This window comes from Pantherophis guttatus, chromosome 2 (assembly GCF_059756535.1).
Source record: "Pantherophis guttatus breed Tessera chromosome 2, ASM5975653v1, whole genome shotgun sequence".
NCBI classification, from domain to species: domain Eukaryota; kingdom Metazoa; phylum Chordata; class Lepidosauria; order Squamata; family Colubridae; genus Pantherophis; species Pantherophis guttatus.
Window position 1 is genome coordinate 170559739 of NC_142064.1, and position 18772 is coordinate 170578510.

General features: G+C 39.8%; 1 protein-coding gene across 3 annotated transcripts in view; it reads left to right on the plus strand.

Moving 5' to 3' along the window:
* The window catches only part of PIK3R6 (phosphoinositide-3-kinase regulatory subunit 6), a 35921-nt gene continuing 17149 nt past the window's right edge, over positions 1 to 18772 (plus strand). Inside the window, exons 1-9 of one of the 3 annotated variants that reach the window (XM_087887297.1) lie at positions 7 to 690; positions 11496 to 11613; positions 12229 to 12312; positions 12579 to 12692; positions 14246 to 14337; positions 16147 to 16215; positions 17019 to 17151; positions 17541 to 17610; positions 18210 to 18393. In XM_087887297.1, coding sequence (XP_087743423.1) covers positions 11601 to 11613; positions 12229 to 12312; positions 12579 to 12692; positions 14246 to 14337; positions 16147 to 16215; positions 17019 to 17151; positions 17541 to 17610; positions 18210 to 18393 — 759 coding nt within the window. In that variant the 5' untranslated portion in view covers positions 7 to 690; positions 11496 to 11600. Of the gene's footprint in view, positions 691 to 11495; positions 11614 to 12228; positions 12313 to 12578; positions 12693 to 14245; positions 14338 to 16146; positions 16216 to 17018; positions 17152 to 17540; positions 17611 to 18209; positions 18394 to 18772 lie in introns of all 3 variants that reach the window. The other 2 variants (XM_034407991.3, XM_087887296.1) reach the window with 2 other exon arrangements.

Genomic DNA, 18772 nt, shown 5'->3' on the forward strand with positions numbered 1-18772 from the left:
ACTTGTGGAAAGGCGAAGCGACCGAGAGGCTAGCAAATGTTGCCGGGCACCAGAGGAGAGGACAAACACCTGCCTGACCTCTTGCAAGCTCACGTGGACCGAGCTGTCTTCGTGATCGTGGACGAAAACACCTCTCGGTGGAGCCAGCGAGGCACCGTCCTAGCCTTCCGGAGGTTTCTCCGGTAACTCCCGTTTGGCTTCTTCTGCCCCGGGTGGCGTCGGGATTCCGTCAACTCCCGCGGCCGCCCAGTTGAGCTCAGCGATTCCTCGGCGCCGAAAAAAAAAAAAAGACAGACAGGCGGGCGGGCGGGCAGACGGGCGGCGGAGTGGCAAAGCCGGGGCCGAGCGAAGCAACAACCTTCGGACAGGAAAGGAAGTGCGTCTTGTCCTCTGGCAGGGCGAGAAGATCTTTCTCCGGGCTTCGACTGAGCCGCCCTCGGGCAGGAGAGGTAAGCGGCCGCCCGCAGACAAACTTCGAGGGAGCGAGCGAGCCCCGCCAAGCACTTCCTGAGCAGCCGAGCCAAACCGAGACGGCGCGCGCCAACAGGCAGGCCGGCCGGCGCGCGGATGAAGACGGGACCTTAAGCCAACCCACCCACTCACCCACCCCCCGATGGCTCCCGTTCTCGAAGGGTCCTACGGGAGCTCAGGGAAGCCTTCGACACTAACCCCGGCTTTCTCGCCCTAAAGGTACGGCCGCGCCGAACGACTGCTCTCCCTCAGCCCGCTTTTTCTCGCGCGTCCCGGGATCCCGCCGCTTAGCCCCCGTTCCTCAGGTTGGACGGGAGAGAAAAGGACGAGGCGGAGAAAGCGGACTGTTTAATGCCCCTTGGACGAGGAGGTGCAGCGACGGCGCAGAGGAGGCCAGTTTTGGCGGCTCCTCGTTGGGTGAAGGGTCCTGAGGAACGCCAATTCTGCTTTTAAAATTCTGGATTCTCCCAGAGAATCCCGGTTAAGAGAAAGCTTTTGAGCGGCTTAAGGACGGGGTCTCTCCAAAAATCTCTCTGGCTCTCCGATCGTTTGGGGTGGGGTGGATGAGGGGCGAGGGGTGTTTTGGCGCAAATCTGGAGCGGGAAGGTTTTTTGTGTGAGGGACAAAGTTGCAATCTTTGGGAAGGAGAGGGGGGGTTGAGGGAGGAAAAGAGGAGCCGCTCTCTCGCTCTCTCTCTGCCGGATATCGATGCTTCCGTCTCCTAAGCGACAACATGAGCCAGTGTCCCGTGCAGGGAAAATTGTCCCTCCGGCAACGGGGCAAGGCGGGAAGGGAAAAAATGCAGCGCGGCAGACTCGAGCCCAGTAAACAAGGGCCATCTGGACTGGAAGGGCCCGAGCGCTGGCGGGCCGGGGCTCAGCGACAGGTGTTTCCCAAAAAGACTCGGGGTTGATCCCTGCAAAGCGGAGCCAGCGGTGCTCCCCTCCGCTACCCGCCTGGCAGGAGCGGGTTAATTCTGACTTGCGTGTTCAAATTCCTGGCAGAAACACTTCGCCCTTGTTTCCCGATTACCCTCCACCCTGGGACAGGAAAAACTGGAACAGAGGTGCGAGGATGGCTGCGATTGCTTTTGGGAGGCGGCTTGTCGGTTGTTTTGCGCAATTGCTAGCTTGTGTTACAGGGCCTTGTGCCCCTCAGAGCATTTCGCTGGATGGGTGCCCTCCTGCAGCCGGGGCCACATAGCAGCTTCTCCTCCTTTCATTTTAATGCTATTAATATAGCCCAAAGAGCCTCCTCAAAGAAACATTTAATTGACCAAACATTGATTCTTCCTGGCTTAAATGGGTGAATTGGAACTAATAGAAACGTTTATGTTGGAGGTGGCACCACAACTCTGTTTGTGATGTCTGAAATGTGCCCAGTTTGCTTGTTGATGTTTTCATGCACAAAGACCAGAAATTGCTTCATTTAGCTTACTGGCTGGTACTCATCAAAATTTTACACAATTTTCTTTCTCCCTACTTAGAAATGCCCAAGGGGTTGAATTTGGAACTTCTGCATGAAAAATCTGTGATCTATCAGCCTTTGATGTTTCTGCCACTAAAATGATTAATATTCATGTGAGCACCAATGCAATGAGTCTCTTAGAAGTTGTGGGAATTTCTTTCCCATCTAATTTCAGACTCTTTGAAGATTTCACCAAAAGTGTTGGTCCCCAAATCCTTATCCATCAGCTGGAGGAAAGGCAGGAGTGTAAGGTGATGGTGGGCAAATGTGGCTTCAATTGATCTCTAGAGCTTGAAATTGCATGGATATGCTTTACATTTCTGTTAAGTTTGTATTCATTCTTGTGGTTTTTGTGATCTTGATGGATCAGTTGCTTTGAGTGCTAGCCACACAGAATGACAAGTGCTTTCATACTCCAGTTAGGTGCAAAAAATACATTTAACCAGGTCACATAGCAAATTTGTACAGCTTAATAATAGTTCATTTGTTAGCAACTTGTTAGCAACCCAGCCCCTTTCATTAGTTTATTACTCAGTGAATTGAGCAAGTCCTGAGTCAGAACTTGGGAGGAATGAGTGAGACCTTGTCTCCATTGCTGCCCCAACCAATGTTGGACATGACCACTTCTGTGTAAAGTTTTGGAGGCAGAACTACTTTTACAGATGTTTGGATATGCTATTTCATTTTATGAACAGATTCAGCAACATGTTGGATTTCCTTCTGTATTATCTCTTCTGTTGATATTCTGAAAATGACACTGGAAATAACATCAGAGATGCTAAATGCCTTCTGGAAGTCCTCACCCTCATCTAATTAAATGTGATGAGTTGGAGAAATTCTCCAAAGGATCTTTCATGTTTAGGAACTGATGTGCATATCCTTCTGGCTAAAGCTATAATTCACAAAACACCTGATATATGGGGAAAGCTCGTAACTTTTAAAAACACCAACTCTATGAGAATCAATCTATTTTGCATTATATATGAAATCATAATCTCTTTTGCCAGCTTTCAGCCACTTCTTGGAATCATTACCACATTCTTTTACAAGTCACTACGTGTTTATTTAGGAATAAGTCCCATTGAAACTAGTAGGCTTTCCCTATGATAAAATATGCATGGAATTCCACTCCCAGTTTCTGGTTGCTGACAGCAATTTACCTGCTCTTTTTCTGCTCTGCGATATGCCACTTTTCTCCTTGGATGCATCATTTTACTACAGAAAGTAAAAAAGACATTGGTTGCAGCCTAAGACTAAAATAGGCCACTTAACCACTGAATTTAAAATATAATTTCTGAGCCATGCCCAACTGACATATTTTGTTGCATTTGTTTCTAAGGTTACCATATTGACCTTTACAGAAGGGGTATAATTTCTGAATTCTTCAAGATTATCTATAGTCCCGAAAGCATTACACAAATATTGTTGAGTTAAAACAAATGAGGTCTTTAAATGCATTTACTTAATTTAAATTAATGTTGAAGCTTAAATAATGTGTTGTCCCTACCCACTTCTCCTGTCTCCAGCCACTCTTCTGCAGTATGCCCTCCACATGCCAGTAAAAGATTAAATTAGCCCCTGTCCCAAATGCTTGTATCTGAGCTTTACAACAGTACATATAGTACCGTCTTTCAACTGAGGCCCTGTCTCTTCCTGGGTTTCCCCAAGCTAAATCCCAATATAGCAATAGACTTTGCAAGTTTTTCCACCCTCATTAAAAGGAAAGGGAAGACCCAAGCTAAAATTAGAATTGTATAGAAAATGCATTTCTCTGCAGTTCAGTATTGTATTGATGTCCTAATAAGCCTCTGATTTGCAGATGTAATTTCTTCAGTTTCACTTTGACATATTAAGCTACCTTTAACAAAAAAGGCTGTTGTTACATGTAAAAGTTAGGGCTTATAGTTTCTGGAAGCAAGGATAGATGGTTGAGGCCAAACTAAGCCAAGCTTCTAGATTTTGATATTGATATATGGAGGAATGGGGTGGTTTTCCTAGTGGTTGGAATGAATGTACAGAATAAGGTAAAGTTAGCTCTTGATTGAAAATATGCTCAGAAATCTAAGCAGTTGTTACAGAAAGTGTATGCTTTTGTAAAAGTTGCTTTTTAAAAATCTAAAACTTTCTGCTTTTTCTCCTACTTTATCACTGTAAAAGATTTTGGAATTTGCAAGATTGTTACTTATGTTAGTCTTTGCAACAAAAATCACAAAAAGCTTTATGGCACATGTAAGAATTAGCAGATATATTAGCCCATAAACTTTTCCTACATAAAAGGAACAGTTTTCAATGAGCCCATTGAAACCTGCTCTGTAAAATGAATTTTGCTACCTTATCAAATATTTTGAAATCTAATAGCATCTATTCTCTGAACAGATACAGTACAGTATTCAAAAGTCAAGACTCCTCGAATCTAGCTTGATTCTTGGTGACTACATAAACATTTTCACATAGTTAGCAAATGATGCAGGATCCACAGACCATTACAGCAATAAAATAAATTTAGTAAAAAATGTAAATCGCTTCACTATTCATCTATTCAATTTCATTAAACTTTAATTAGTTCCATAGCTTTTGTAGGTTTTAGTTTTCTGGAATTTTTTTATAGTTTTTATCTTACCATATTTTAATTCTAGTCATTGCCCTCTAATTTGCTAATTTCCTAACCTCTACATTTATGGTGGTCGAGGACAGTACACTGCAAAGTAAAGAAACAGTTCCTCAAATCCATTTTATTTCAGTGTGTTGAGTGGGATTCTACTTCTAACTGGATAGACTCGGGTTCCCATTTATGCTAGAGCTGAGTTGGAAGTGAGGTAATCCTTTTTCTTTTTTCTTAAATCTTAGTGACAATACACTAAACAACTATCTGAATGAAATTCTGGACCTAAAACCCATGAAGAAACATAAATGTGCCCTCCCCAAAACAGGGATTATCAGAATGAGGTAGGCCAGTATGACATCTTCAGAAAGATAACTCAGACAAGTGCTGATCTTTTAACAAAGCTATAGATAGAAAGAACTGGGTGCAGAAACAGCATATATTTTTAAAGTTTTGATATATAATCAGCACAAATCAAATTTCTAATTGCAATAGGATATGATTCTGTGACAATATACAGACTTGATGGTGAACCTGTGGTACGCGTGCCAGAGGTAGCACACAGAGCCCTCTCTGCTGGCACGCATGCTGTCGCCCCAGGTCAGATCTCTGTGGTGTTTCTTTTGTGAGCTTCTGTTTCCCTGCAAACGACGAAACAGAAGCTCACGAAAGAAAAAAATCTTACCTCTGCTGGTGTTGGGATGCCCCACCTCCCACCGGCCAAGCTGGTCTTTGGGTCTCTGCTGTGCATGTGCGCATGTCTGCGCATGCATACATTCACACACGCACACACCTTTCAGTTTGGGCATGCGCATCTACGCAGTTTAGGCACTCAGTGTCTAAAAGTTTCACCATCACTGATATACAGCTTGTCCTGCCTGACCTGTCACAGATCTTAAAGAAAGAGGATGTGAGCATTGTCCTATACAGATAGTCCTTGACTTACAACTGTTCATTTAGTGACTGTTCAAAGTTACAACATCACTGAAAAAAGTGACTTATGACTGTTTTTCAGTTATGACCTTTCCAGCATCCCCATGATCATGTGATCAAAATTTGGCCGCCTGGCAACTGGTTCATATTTATGACCATTGCAGTGTCCAAGTGTCATGTGATCACCTTTTGCAACCTTCTGACGATCAAAATCAATGGGGAAGCCACATTTACTTAGTAATTGGGTTACTAACTTATCTACTGCAGTGATTCACTTAACACAACTGAAACAAGTAAGATCGTAAAATGGAGTGAAATTCACTTAACAAATGTCTCGCTTAACAACAGAAATGTTGGGCTCAAATTGTTTTCATAAGTTGAGGACCACCTGTAAAAAAAAAAGAGAAAGAGCAATCAATTGGCCACAGAATAGCTTGCTGTGATTCCACTTGCTAAAGTGGTCTCTTGTAAATTGAGCAATTCTCCTTGCTGTAAGTATGTGGAGCATAGGCACATACGAATTAAATATGTATTTAGTGTATACATATTAAATATGGAAAACACAGGCTTCTAGGAATACTAAGCTGGTATTCTGGATGTACGGTATGTTTCTAAATATGGGTTTTTACTATAAAGTAGTTACTGGTACTTTATGATCGGCATCATTTCACTACTTATAAATAGATCGATGACATTCACTAGTCTGATGCCCTACAGATGTGTTAAAGTATGAATCCTATTATCCTCTAGACAGCATGATAGATCCCAAAAATAATATATCAATAACTTCCAGGGGGATAAAGAACAAAAAAACAGGTAGTTGAAATTGTCACTATTCTTTGTCTATGTATTGACTAATAATTTAAGCCAATTCTGGCAAATATCCCGCATTCAGTTTTAAACATACTTTACATTATTCAACGGAACTTTGAAGAGACTGTGCTTAGGACCACATGCAACGTCAGGTTTCCTGAGAATCGTACATAAATAATAAAGAGATTGGCAAATTACTTTTCAAGAATGTCAGTGAAAAACAGTGGACTTCGAGATCAAGGAAACCACTGAACTGTTTGCAAGATAAGTCAGTTTTTATTTCCTCAGATTTGAGCAACAACAAAATTTGCTTGGATTTAATTTTCTCCTAAAACTAGCAGAGGTGCATGTACTTTTTATTTTGCTACATTAGTCAGGTGCATAAGAATAAACAAAGATAAAGTTGAACAAGTGCTATGCCAATGATGAAATAAACCAGAATGCATGAGGAAAATTTCAAACTATTTTGATTGCCTGGAATGAAAGGCCATCTTGTGATTCTGAACCTTACTTATCTCCCCTCCCAAGTATGGAGCTCAGAACAGTTGCCTTATCTTTAAAAAAGTCTCAATGACTTACACACAGCTATGCGCATTCTACAAACTAAGCGTGTGCCTACAGTTAATATCTAAGAATTGTCTTCCAGATCCTCCGGAAACGCAGGGAAATGCTTCATTGTTTGCTGTTGCTAAATTTCAAGGTTTGAGCCAACGTCTGTTGTAGAATTGTTTCCTTAAGAGTTATGGGAGCTTGGAGACTGTTTGTAGCTTCAGCAGTCACTGATGGCCCTGACAAAAGGTGTAAAGAGGAAGTTTGTCTGCAACAACTTCTGCCTCGACTGGGGTCTTAAAATAGAAAACCGGAAATGGTTAGAGCTGTTTCTGCAATAAGGCCCACCCATGATGAGAAATGAAACATTTAGTCCTCAAAAAAATTACTAGTAGAATCATTAGTAGAAATATAGGTGAAGTATTTTGAATGGACACATGATCAGATGCATTTTGCACTGTGATCAGTTCAAATATATTTTTGATGATTAAAATGTTATATGGATTGAAATTTATTAGGCCACATTTTGGTTTTGAAAATCTAATGCAGTAATAACTTCTATATACCCGAGATGGCGAACCTATGGCACACGTGCCAGAGGTGGCACACAGCGCCCTCTCTGATGGCATGCGAGCCGTCGCCCCAGTTCAGCTCCGCTGCGCGTGCGCATGCACCTCCCACCGGCCAGCTGGTCTTCGGGTCTCTGTTGTGCATGCATGGGGGGGTGCATGCGATGCATATGAGCGCATGCATGGGGTGCATGTGGGGGCCACAAGTGCAGGAGTGGGGTGCATGTGGGAGCTGTGTGTGCATGCGTGGGGTGCATGCAGGGGCCACATGCACATATGTGGGGCCACACATGTGCGGGGGCCACGCATGCATTGCATTTTGGGGGTTCGGGCATGCTTTGGGCACTCGGTCCAAAAAAGGTTAGCCATCACTGCTATATACAGTAATGCCCAGTGAGGTAAGGATTTAAGCCTCTAATAAAAGTTTAAAGAAAGTGTTGTATTGCTTCACCTTCATGAAAAAAGCAAGGTCTGTTTGTCAGTAGCATATAATTCTGGGGCAGTGGTGCAGTTGAACATTGCCATGTTTTTAGACCTCCTAGCCTCTATCAAGAACACTTACCCTTCCCATATTTGGCTTTATCCCCCCTCTCCTTCTGCATGGAAAATTAACTTTCACCATCAACATAGCACCCACTTAAACTGTTTTTGTCCTTTTTGATCTTCTCCACGTGCCTCTGCAGGGGGATTGGCACCTCCACACCTCCAGCAGCCAAAGAAAGAGTGCCCATTTTCCTCATTTAGTAAGTTGTTTCCACAAAATAGAGGGAATTAGTTCATTGGGGAAATGCTACTTTTATCCGAAAGAAGACTATTCTAGCCTCAGTCTTATCTCTTTTGGATACAGTGGCAGGGTCAATTAGCTGAGATTAAATGGTTATCTCCATGACCCAGTTAAGCATGCTGTGCAAAGGGCCGGTAATTCTTCCCCTCAATTGCTATCCAATGGCAGGCATCCTAAGTAGAGGCTGCTTAGTGCGGTTTCCAAACTTGGCATCCCCTAAATGGCTTTAAATACAGATAAACCTTGACTTAAACCGTTTGTTTAATGACTGTTCGAAGTTACAATGGCCCTGAAAAAAGTGACTTTTGACCATTTTTCACATTCACAACCGTTCCAGCTTCCCTGTGATCACATGATCAAAATTCGGATACTTGTATTTATGGTGGTGGCATTGTCCCAGGGTCAGGTGATCATCTTGTGCAACCTTCGACAAGCAAAGTCAGTGGGGAAGCCAGATTCAGTTAACAGCTGTGTCACTAACTTAACAACTGCAGTAATTCACTTAATAACTGTGGCAAGAAAGGTTGTGAAATGAGGCAAAATTCACTTAGAAACTGTCTTGCTTAATAATGAAAATTATGGACTCAATTGTGTTCATATATCGAGGACTACCAATAAGTCCCACCACCCAAAGTGCTGCAAGCATGCCAATTGGCAGTTGCAGTCCAATCTAGGTAAGAGAAGCTTGATCGAGTGAGATGCATGTTGTCAAGTATTTGCTCATAACTTTCTTTCAATTAGAAAATTGAACTCATACAGTTTCTTTAGGAAGAATTAGAACAACTGAACCATTTCCCAATACACCTCAAAGTACTTTGGGGTGGAAATATTTTGTTTGTATTTTCTAACTGCCTTCTTAGTGTCTGGCAAAATGGTAGGGGTTTTTCCCCTTCTAATATCAGTGAACATTGCAACTTATTAACATAAGTTGCAATATTTTTTTAACATAAAAGTCTCTTGATTTCTTTTTCTGGTGGGAATTAACTTACACATGATTTTGTGAACAGCTGGAAAATTGCTTGGTACTCAAGATGAATAATGAGTAAATTAGTTGGGAAGGCTAAAGAAATAAACCATCAGTGGGTAGAAATATCTGGGCACCTTATCCCACATCTTTGCAAACTTCCAACTTTTTGTAGCCACACAATACTTTGGTTTTTTTTTAAATTCACAATTATTATTTTTTAAAAAAAACCAGGACAGTGAAAGTACCATAAATGTACAATATGGAAGGAGATAGGGGAGTTGGCTATTGAGTTGCATACCAGAGCTGTGCTGTCAAAAATGAATGAGCCCAGAACAACATCTAAATGCAATTCATTTTAAATTTAATAAATGCAGTTACTGAATTTGATTATTATTTTTGTCACATTAAAAATTGTACTTTGCTAGCAACATCCAAAGGCGCTTGGAAGGAATAGCAATCTACAGGGAACTGAATGAAATCTTCAGACTGCTACATGCCTATCCTTGTTTTATGCATTCATTGTATGAGTCTCTGAATCCTAATGTCTCAAAAATATCCTGAAACATTGATTTTGTTTCATAGGGGAAACATAGTTACTTCTCTAGAAATCTTTAAGCCCATGTCTTGTCACTTGAATTCTTGTGGGTATGTATACACGCATATTGATATTTAAGAGGAAAGTGTTAGCACATTTTGGAACAACCACTGGTATGAATCCACCCACATTTCAAAAGATTGTTGTGGTGGCACTTCTTATTTTGCAGCTGAGGAGAAATGAATGCCATTATCTTTGCTTGGGCTCACCGGGTTCATTCTCAAGGATGAATGCATGAATTCCACAGTGTAGCCCAGCCTGTATGGTTTGGGGGGGGGGGCAGTTGATGTGAGGCTATGGAATAGCTAACAAGGAAAAACATTTTACAAGGTTGGCTTTACCATTAAGCTCTGGATCCAAAGATGCTGGATAATCGCCTCAAAACTGGACCAAATACATTGGTGTGTGGAAAATACAGCAGGGAGACAAAGCCATTGAATCCGTGTGGCTTCTGTCAGGCTTATGGTGCATTTTTCCAAAGAGCTTCAGGATGAAGTTGGTCAGGGAGAGCCTGTGACAAGAAAATTTACATATCAAGATTCTCAAGGACACTTTGAAGATATTATCAGATATTGCAAGTATGATAATATCTGGCTTGACTCCTGGTTTCAAACATGTTAGGAGATCTCTAGTTTCAGGGCAAGAGGGAAGAGACAACACATTCCACTTTCTAATCCTTTCAAATATTTGCAGGTATTGTCAACACTGGTGAGGCAGGTAAAGCAAGTCTATTTTAAGTATGTTTCTACATGATGTAAATTGGCAGGTTTAAACGGCCTATTGCAGAAATCTGGCTGGGTATATAGATCCTGTAATATAAACGATTAGCTTATTGTTTTTTTTTGGCTGTCTTTTCTCATGAGTTTCCTTATGCCCTGTATATCATACCAAGGTAAGTGAGACCTTCTCGATTTATGGCAGTCTCAGAGTGTTGTATTCAGAATCTTGCCATGCTGTATTTTCTACTGCCAGATCTTCACAATGTCATTTCCTATGCTTATCTTGGAAGCCATTTCAACATCATTTTCTGTGCTTGGAACCTAGGATGGGTCTATGCAACTGTATTTACAATTACAGGACAAGTATCCCACAGGTATCGGTCTGTTTAGGATCTTAGATAACCCTGTTTTGTCTGCCAGCATCCTGAATAGCAATGGTTTGTGCCACTGATGGCCGGCCTCACAAGATTTAGTGGTATTGTGGAATGTCACATATTCTAGGACAGTCTTCCTCTAATCTGATGCAAATTTATTGACTCCAAATTCCTACTATAGTCATATGATAAAGCTACTAATTGGATTGTAGTTCTTATATAGAGGGTGGCAGATCAGGAAGGCTATTTTAGGCCTGAGAACACTAGTAAAAAAAGTGTATTGCACCAAGACAAGTTTTATCCCGTGAATATTTTCAGTAAAGGAATGGACAATGCTGCAGCGTCCAATATGTTTGTAAACAGAGCTCTGGAGGATTACAGTGCTTGGGAGTTGGGGTGGAAGTGGGCTGTAGCTGTAGGAGGGAAAGGAAATGTTATTTCATGTACTTGCGTGAGTGTAGATGTAGTTCTGAACACTAAATTGTTGTGGGAAGTAAACCATTTAATAACAGTAACAGAGTTGAAAGGGACCTTGGAGGTCATCTAGTCCAACCCCCTGCTCACTCAGGAGACTTATATTAGGGATTCCATCCTTTGCTCTTCCATGCAGCAATCCACAACCTTTGTCTTACATCATCATCTTATTTTGCAGAAGCAGTAGAGGAGCTGAGGCCATGCTGAGTGAAACTGAGTCCTCCGTTCATTTAGCTCTCCAAAAAGTGTGGCTACAGTCAACTCCTTTAAACACTGTCCAGATATGGAAAACCCAGGTTTGTGCTCGGTATTAAAGCGTGAGATTCTAATTAGGAAGAGTGAAATGGTTTCAGTTTTCTTTTGCTATCCCTTCCTTATTGGAAAATGTGTGTGTGTGTGTGTGTGTGTGTGTGTGTATGTATAAAAATATATACTTCTTCCCCTACAAAACTACTATAGAGCTTGATTAAGCTCACTTATTATAAAAAAAGGAACATTGTTGTAATTTTCTTTCCTCTTTATGGAATGGCTGATAGTAATATCTGATGGGTTGTTTAAATAAAAAAAAAACATATCAGGGTGTGTTTTTTTACAAATTGAATTGTTTACATATGGCACCCTTCAGGTTTTGTTTGTAAATAGTACCCAGGAAAGTAGGTGTGTATGGAAAACACTGCTAAAAATAAACATGGATATTTTGACTTTATAAAGAAATCCATGTTCTACAATATTGATCTACTAGTCATAACTGGTGCTGCTTATATCTCAAATGGGAGCTAACAACACTAGTGGTATATAACTAGGATTTTGCCTTTGATGATGGGGTTATATAAATGTAAATTTACATAAATTTGTATGAAACTAAAAAATTAGAAATCATAGAACCTGTTGATTTCCTTTTTTGCTTTAAGAGGTTGAGTCAGACTTTCTCCGAAGTGTGCATGCCCTTCTTCGGGAACTTGATGGCCATCATCCAGCCTTCCAAAGTGAGAGAGGTAAGATCACTACAGATAACCAGCCTTCCAAGAGATTGGTTGTGATGTGTTTACACCTCCATTCTGTCAAGCAGGGGAAATCAGGAAGTCCAGGCAGTTCAAATGAATAGAAAGGACTATAGCAAGATTAAGCTTTCTTCAAGAATCTGAACCATTAACTAATAAAGGAAATTAGTGGTAGATAAGAGCCAATGGAATTCAAGGTGGGCTGGACCTTGTGGCATGAAGGGACTCGAGACTGAAGACACATTTGACCCCTCACTCAGGCTCATCTTGGTCATCTCCTACATGTTCTGCCTACATAATCTGGAGGAAGGAAAGCTTGACTGTCCATGCTTGGATGTCATTCACTTGGAATTTGTTTCTGGATACCTTACTTGGTGAGATACTTCTCAAAAGATGAAGTAGTTGATCTGATCCTAGAGAACAAATCTCTGCCCATTAAATTCTTCCTTATTACCAGTAAAACTACAGAGAAGAAGCAATCGCTCATTGTCAAAGAGCATGTTTTGTAAAGATGAAATTTCCATCTGTTATCTCTAGTTGAGATATTTCAGGCAGCAAGATAGCAGAAAGAGCTTTGCCTAAAGAAAAGAAACTGCCAAATGGCTGAGTAGAACATTGATCAAATCCATTGTGTGGATTCCCAATTGGTTTGGCTTAATGTATGCTAGGAATAATTAACCCACATAGGCTAGGTTCACACATGCTTAAGTGGATTACAAGCAGGCCATTTAGGTTGAAAGTTTAACCTAAACACAGAGTTTAGGTTAACATTCTGCTTATCACCCACCCAGAAATGAAAGTTAACATAGAGTTAACCCACTCTGCTTATTACACACCCAGAAATGAAAGTGTAGAGCAAAACCAGGGCTTCTCTGGGAAGTAATTCACTTTATTATTTTCATCCCATAGCTAAATAGGGCAGAAAAAAGACATGAGGATAGCTAAGTTTCTGTCCACTATGCTTCTGATTCCAATTGGGCCTTGAGGAATTTCTTCCCAGGTTTTTCAGAAGAAAATTAAAAAAGCAGTAAGTGACAATCTCGCTACTTTCTATGAAGATAGCCACTCTTCATCTTTGGACATCAGTTCACAGTAGTGATATATTTGCCTGGATTAGTTATGTTGTGCAAAGATAATTGCAAAAAAACATTAAAGACAGATTATGGTGCGTTCCAACCAGTGTCAATATCCATTTCTCTTAGCTTTTTTTACCCTGTGCTATCTGGCCATTTGTATGACAGGATTAGTGCTATTCCATAACATTACAAATGCTGTATTGATAACCTGAAGTACTTAAGTAAGTTAAATTAAAGCAATGTAATGTCCCAAAGGTACTTTTCAAAAGGCAACTGGACTTTCGTGGGTTTTGTTTTTTTTAATATTTCACTTCTCATCCAAGAAGCTTCTTCAGTTTTCCAGTTCTTAGATGAGAAGTGAAACAGTTTCAAGGAAAAAATCAAGCAAGTCTTTTAAAAAGCACCGTTGGGACAACCATGACCTGAATGATTGAGAATCTTTATAGACAAAAGGCAATGTAAGTGTTTTTGTTCAGATTTTTTTAATGCAATACTGCAGCTTTTAAAAAACATCTTAGAAGCAAATTCCTATCCTAGGTGGAAATGCTTAGCGCATTGTAAGCCGCCCTGAGTCTCCGGAGAAGGGCGGCATATAAATCAAATTTAAAAAAATATATGAATATCTCAGTTTTAAGGACTGGAAAGAATTATTAATATGTTTAATTGTACTTAAAACAAATGATCACATGGATGAGCCCTTACCTGTAAAACATACTGAAAGACACCTATATCCTTTTCCTGAACATATTGCAATCCAGCCTTCCCTCTCCTATGAATTCCATTCTTTTATATACTATATCCTTGGATTAATAAATGAAACATTAATAGATACTTTGATTTTGATCTCACAGGGATGCTGAGATGGACCTTGCACAAGAAAATTGACCGGAATCCCCAAAATGGAATCCTCTGGATTAAAATTTTGGTGAAAGAACTTGAAAGAGTAAGAAATGAGAACTACCATGATTAATAGTAAATGTGTTGGATTAGGACCATGGAGATTTAGGTCAAGTCCACCTTCATCCATGGAAACTCAGTGGGTGGCTTTGTTACTCAGTCGCTCACTTGTAATCCAACCTGCTTTAGCAGGTGGTGGTGGTCTTTTTAATAAAATAAATTGAGATACCAATGTAAAACCCCTTAATCTCCTGAAGAAAAAGTGGAATGTAAATCTAACAATCAAGTAAATAGGCAAGTGACCTTACTTACGTTTGGGGGTAGTCTTATTAACCCAGACAGACTTTCTCATGAATATAAAACTATGTTTTATGGTCAATCCTTACTCTTCTAGATTTAGAAAGAATGAAATTGGCTTTCTCTCAGGGACTTGGGCATTGTAGCCTGAGGGAGATGTTAGCAATGCTGTCTTCTCTTGCAGCTGACACATAGGGATATTTTCTCTGGGGCCCTTGGTGCTCTCTGAGCTTGGTGGTTTTCTTGTGCAGACATTTCATTAGCAAACTAGGTTACATCATCAGTGCAACTTATTGTCAGCTAGAGCAGGAGGGAACTACTCTTGGGCTGGGAACACATGCAGCCACTCCCCTAAAATTGCACTGCTGAAATTCAGTTACAAATTGTGAAAATTCATCCCACAGAATGTTTTTCAATCCATTATTCTAAAAAGAAATGACAAAAGAGTCTATCCTAAATCAGCCAGAGCAAATTTGTCTTATTTTTCAAAATCTCACAATTAATAATTAAGGAGACAAACATTATGGTCCAACCTTTTTGTGGGTGCAAAGTTCCTAAAAATATTAAGTAGCCCTTGGCTAAAGGAAAGGAAAGGAAAGGAAAGGAAAGGAAAGGAAAGGAGGATGTCTGTATTGCTCTAGATTAAAGTCTCACCTATTCCTTTCTTGAAAGAAGCAAAAAAGACATGCTGCTTACCAAATCCCAGTGTAAATGCAATTTTGCACTCTTTCAAGATCAAGAATTCATAGCATCAACATCTAATTTGCAGGTCCATTTTCTTTCAGATTGCTTTATCTCAGTTTATCACACCTACCATGACCTCTGCAGGGTGGACCGGAGATTGATGTTCCTTAATTTGTCTCTTCTGTCTTGCTGCTTTTGATCCTTTTCATTCCTAGCCCTTAATTTTGAGAGTAAAGGATCATCTGGCTAGAGACAGATAATATCAATATTGTTTCCCCAAAATTCTGGCAGGCTCATTTGAATATACATTCATTTCACAGTTCCTACTGAAAGTAATTCTTCAGTGTTTTTGTAAAAATTCAAAATGTAATGTCAGTGGAAAAAAATACATTATGAACAACTCTGTCCTTGGCATAGTAGTATCATTTAAAAAAAAACCTTTGTTTGCAGTAAATCCTTTCATGTGTTTTATGATTAAAAAAAACTTTTGTTTTAGTTTTCTAGGACCAGTTTTCTCCAACACTATTCAACTTAGCTTATTCTCCTTTGGATATGGGATATATGCCTAGCTCCTTCAAACTTCCCTTTAAATTACACATTCCTATAGCTTTCAACCCTTCACCACATTTTTTTCAGAATGTATCAGAATAAGGAAGAGACTAGTTATTAAACAGCAAAGCACAAGGGGTGGGGGTGGGTCTCAGATTTTCTTACAATGGTTGTTATGTATTCTTTCAGAAGCATTGCTGCTGCAGTGCTCTGGCTGGCTGCCTATCTCTCTTCTGTGATTTTATTTTGGAAAACTTTGCCTCTCTTCTTTAGAAAACAATTCAATATTTAGAATATATTTAACATAACTGTCTGCTTTTTCCAGGCAGAAAGATGTAATCATCAGAAGCACATCATCCCTCTGGTTCACACACTGATGTATACACTGATCAAAGTAAGAATCTTATTTCTTCAGGACTGGGATTAATAGGTTACAATGTGCTGATACCAGGCATTAATTTTGGCACTGGAACTCCATACCCATTTCAAAGGGAGGAACTTGTAAAGAATAGTTTGCTACGTATATGCTATGCTCATTATTAAGAAGAGAACTAGTCTGGTGATGTTAAGGCAGCCGGCTAGAAACTGGGAGACTGTGAGTTCTAGTCCTGTGCAGCAGAAATTCTTACACCTCTGAGAATTAAATGTGTTCCTTCTGAAGGATCGGTGACTTTAGGCCACTCACTGTCAGCCTTAGGAAGAAGCCCTAGGAAGAAAACCACTCTCAAAAAACCTTGCCAAGTAAACTGCAGGAACCTGTCCAGGCAGTCTCCAGTGATCAACACTGATTCAAAGGCACATTTGTGTGCATTCACACAGATTAAGAAGGCAGGAACTCTGATTTTAGGACAGGAAGCAGAGCTTTGTAAAGATGCAATGGATACTTTCATAATCTGCTTGCCTTGACAGATACAGATAATAGGATGCAGTGTATTTATGAATGGCCATGGTGGTCCCTACAGTATTATTGTATACTGCATTATTTACTATATCAATGGGAAAAGAAAACAAACAATAACATTGATTCTGTGATGGCATTTAGATTATCAGTAATGTAGACTACTTATAAATGGGGATTCTCTAATGCTACATGTTTAACATAACTAGTACCTGCAGCAGAAATTCTTACACCTCAGGATTAAATGTGTTTCAAATGAAGAAACTTCTACTTGGACATTTACTGGGGTTTTTTTCCAGGTGCCTTGTTTATCTGATGACCTATATGAGAGGGTCTATGATTTCTTCAAGAAGTTGCTTACTTTGCCCAAGCCTTTCTGCACTATTGGTTTGGATTATGCTTGCCAATTGAAACTAGAACGGGCAATCCCAGGTAGGCAAGCTTTATTTATTTTAGTTTGTTGTATTTGTTATGATACAGTGGCTATTTATTAATAAATACGTAAAATTAGCATCAAATGAAAAGAGATCAGAAAGTATGGGAGAATTATGATGGACTATTCTTTATACATGCAGTGATGCATGGACCTCTCTCCAAGAATGCTTCATGAATAATGCAGGAAGATTGCACAATAAAAGGCTTATCAGTAAGCATACTTCATGCTTTTGTTAAGACTGCTTTGAAATTATTCACTGTTCAAGCTGTCCAGTAGCTTATGATGGCGGTTTTGTGCTTTATTTCCTTAGCCAATTGATTATTAGAATCAAAATCAGACCATGGACATTTGCATTTTGATTGCTATATATGTGTTTATTCACTAGGGATATTATACCAAAGGAAAGTCTCTGCAGAACAAAGCCTCAAAAATGACTCATTCCCTTATCAGGATAAGTAAGTATGCTGCTTCCCATGTCCCTTTTGTGCCTATATCTATCCTAAAACTAGGACTTTGTATCATATGATGGGGCAGTGAATTCAAAAGTATATGAAAACTCTGGGTGCTCTATGGTCATCTGGCTGAAAGAAGTTTTCCAAGTTGTTTATTACCAGGTTTTTAAGTATCCTTGTATGTGTGTGATGTTACACGTTTGTTGCAGAAGAACATCAGTCTGACTCCTTAAGATACCTTTTGTTTGATTTCTATTTAAGTTAAGCTTTGTTAAATTGTAAATAGATTTATGATTTTTCTTTCAGGGTTCTTTTTCCTTATGGTGCTATCTAGTTGAAGAGCTTGTTGTTATTAAATTTGTGACAAAACATCCACATGAAAATAAATTGTTAGAACAAAAGATCAAGTGTCTACACCAAGATGAAATCATTAATACTGAAGGGACATTAACGTTACTGAATTTGGAATATTGTGGATTTAATCATAGAAATGATTGTTTACAGAACCCTTTAGTTTCCCATGCAGACTCCTGGATTCACTTTCATATCTACAGCTAATAAGTTCTGCTTATGTAATATATACTAACTCTTCATTCCCTTAGGATTTTCATGTTTGTTGATCCAGATTTGCTCTCTGGGGCTGTATGCCAAGCACTAGTTGATGAAATCAAGGCTGCTCAAATGTTCCAGTGTGCCAGGTCCTGCATGATCTATGTGATAGCACATGCCTTCCAAACAGGCCTGAAGGAACATTGTGATATGAGGAACTTGCAGGAAGCATTTCAGGTATTGTGAAGAAACAAGGGAGTTTTGGTTTTGCAGATTAATGATTGATTGAATGAATGAAGTAACTAAAATTCCTTAAAATAACATTTTTACTCTAAATAGTATAGATGGAGATTTTTAACTTCCTTCTTTCTCAGAGTGCTGCATCAACTTCGGCTTTCATTTTCAGTTCATAAATAGATACATGTGTACTGCTCAAGGTTGCCGAAGAAAGACACAGAATTCCCTTACCTTCTTGGATATCAACTCACATAATTTTCAACAGGCTGTGAACTGTTGAAGTTGAAGTCTAACATACCTGGAAGCTTTCTGCTTTTTAAAGAAAAGGAAATGTATTGGAATACATAGAAACAAAAGACCACATTTTTTTTCTTAAGGT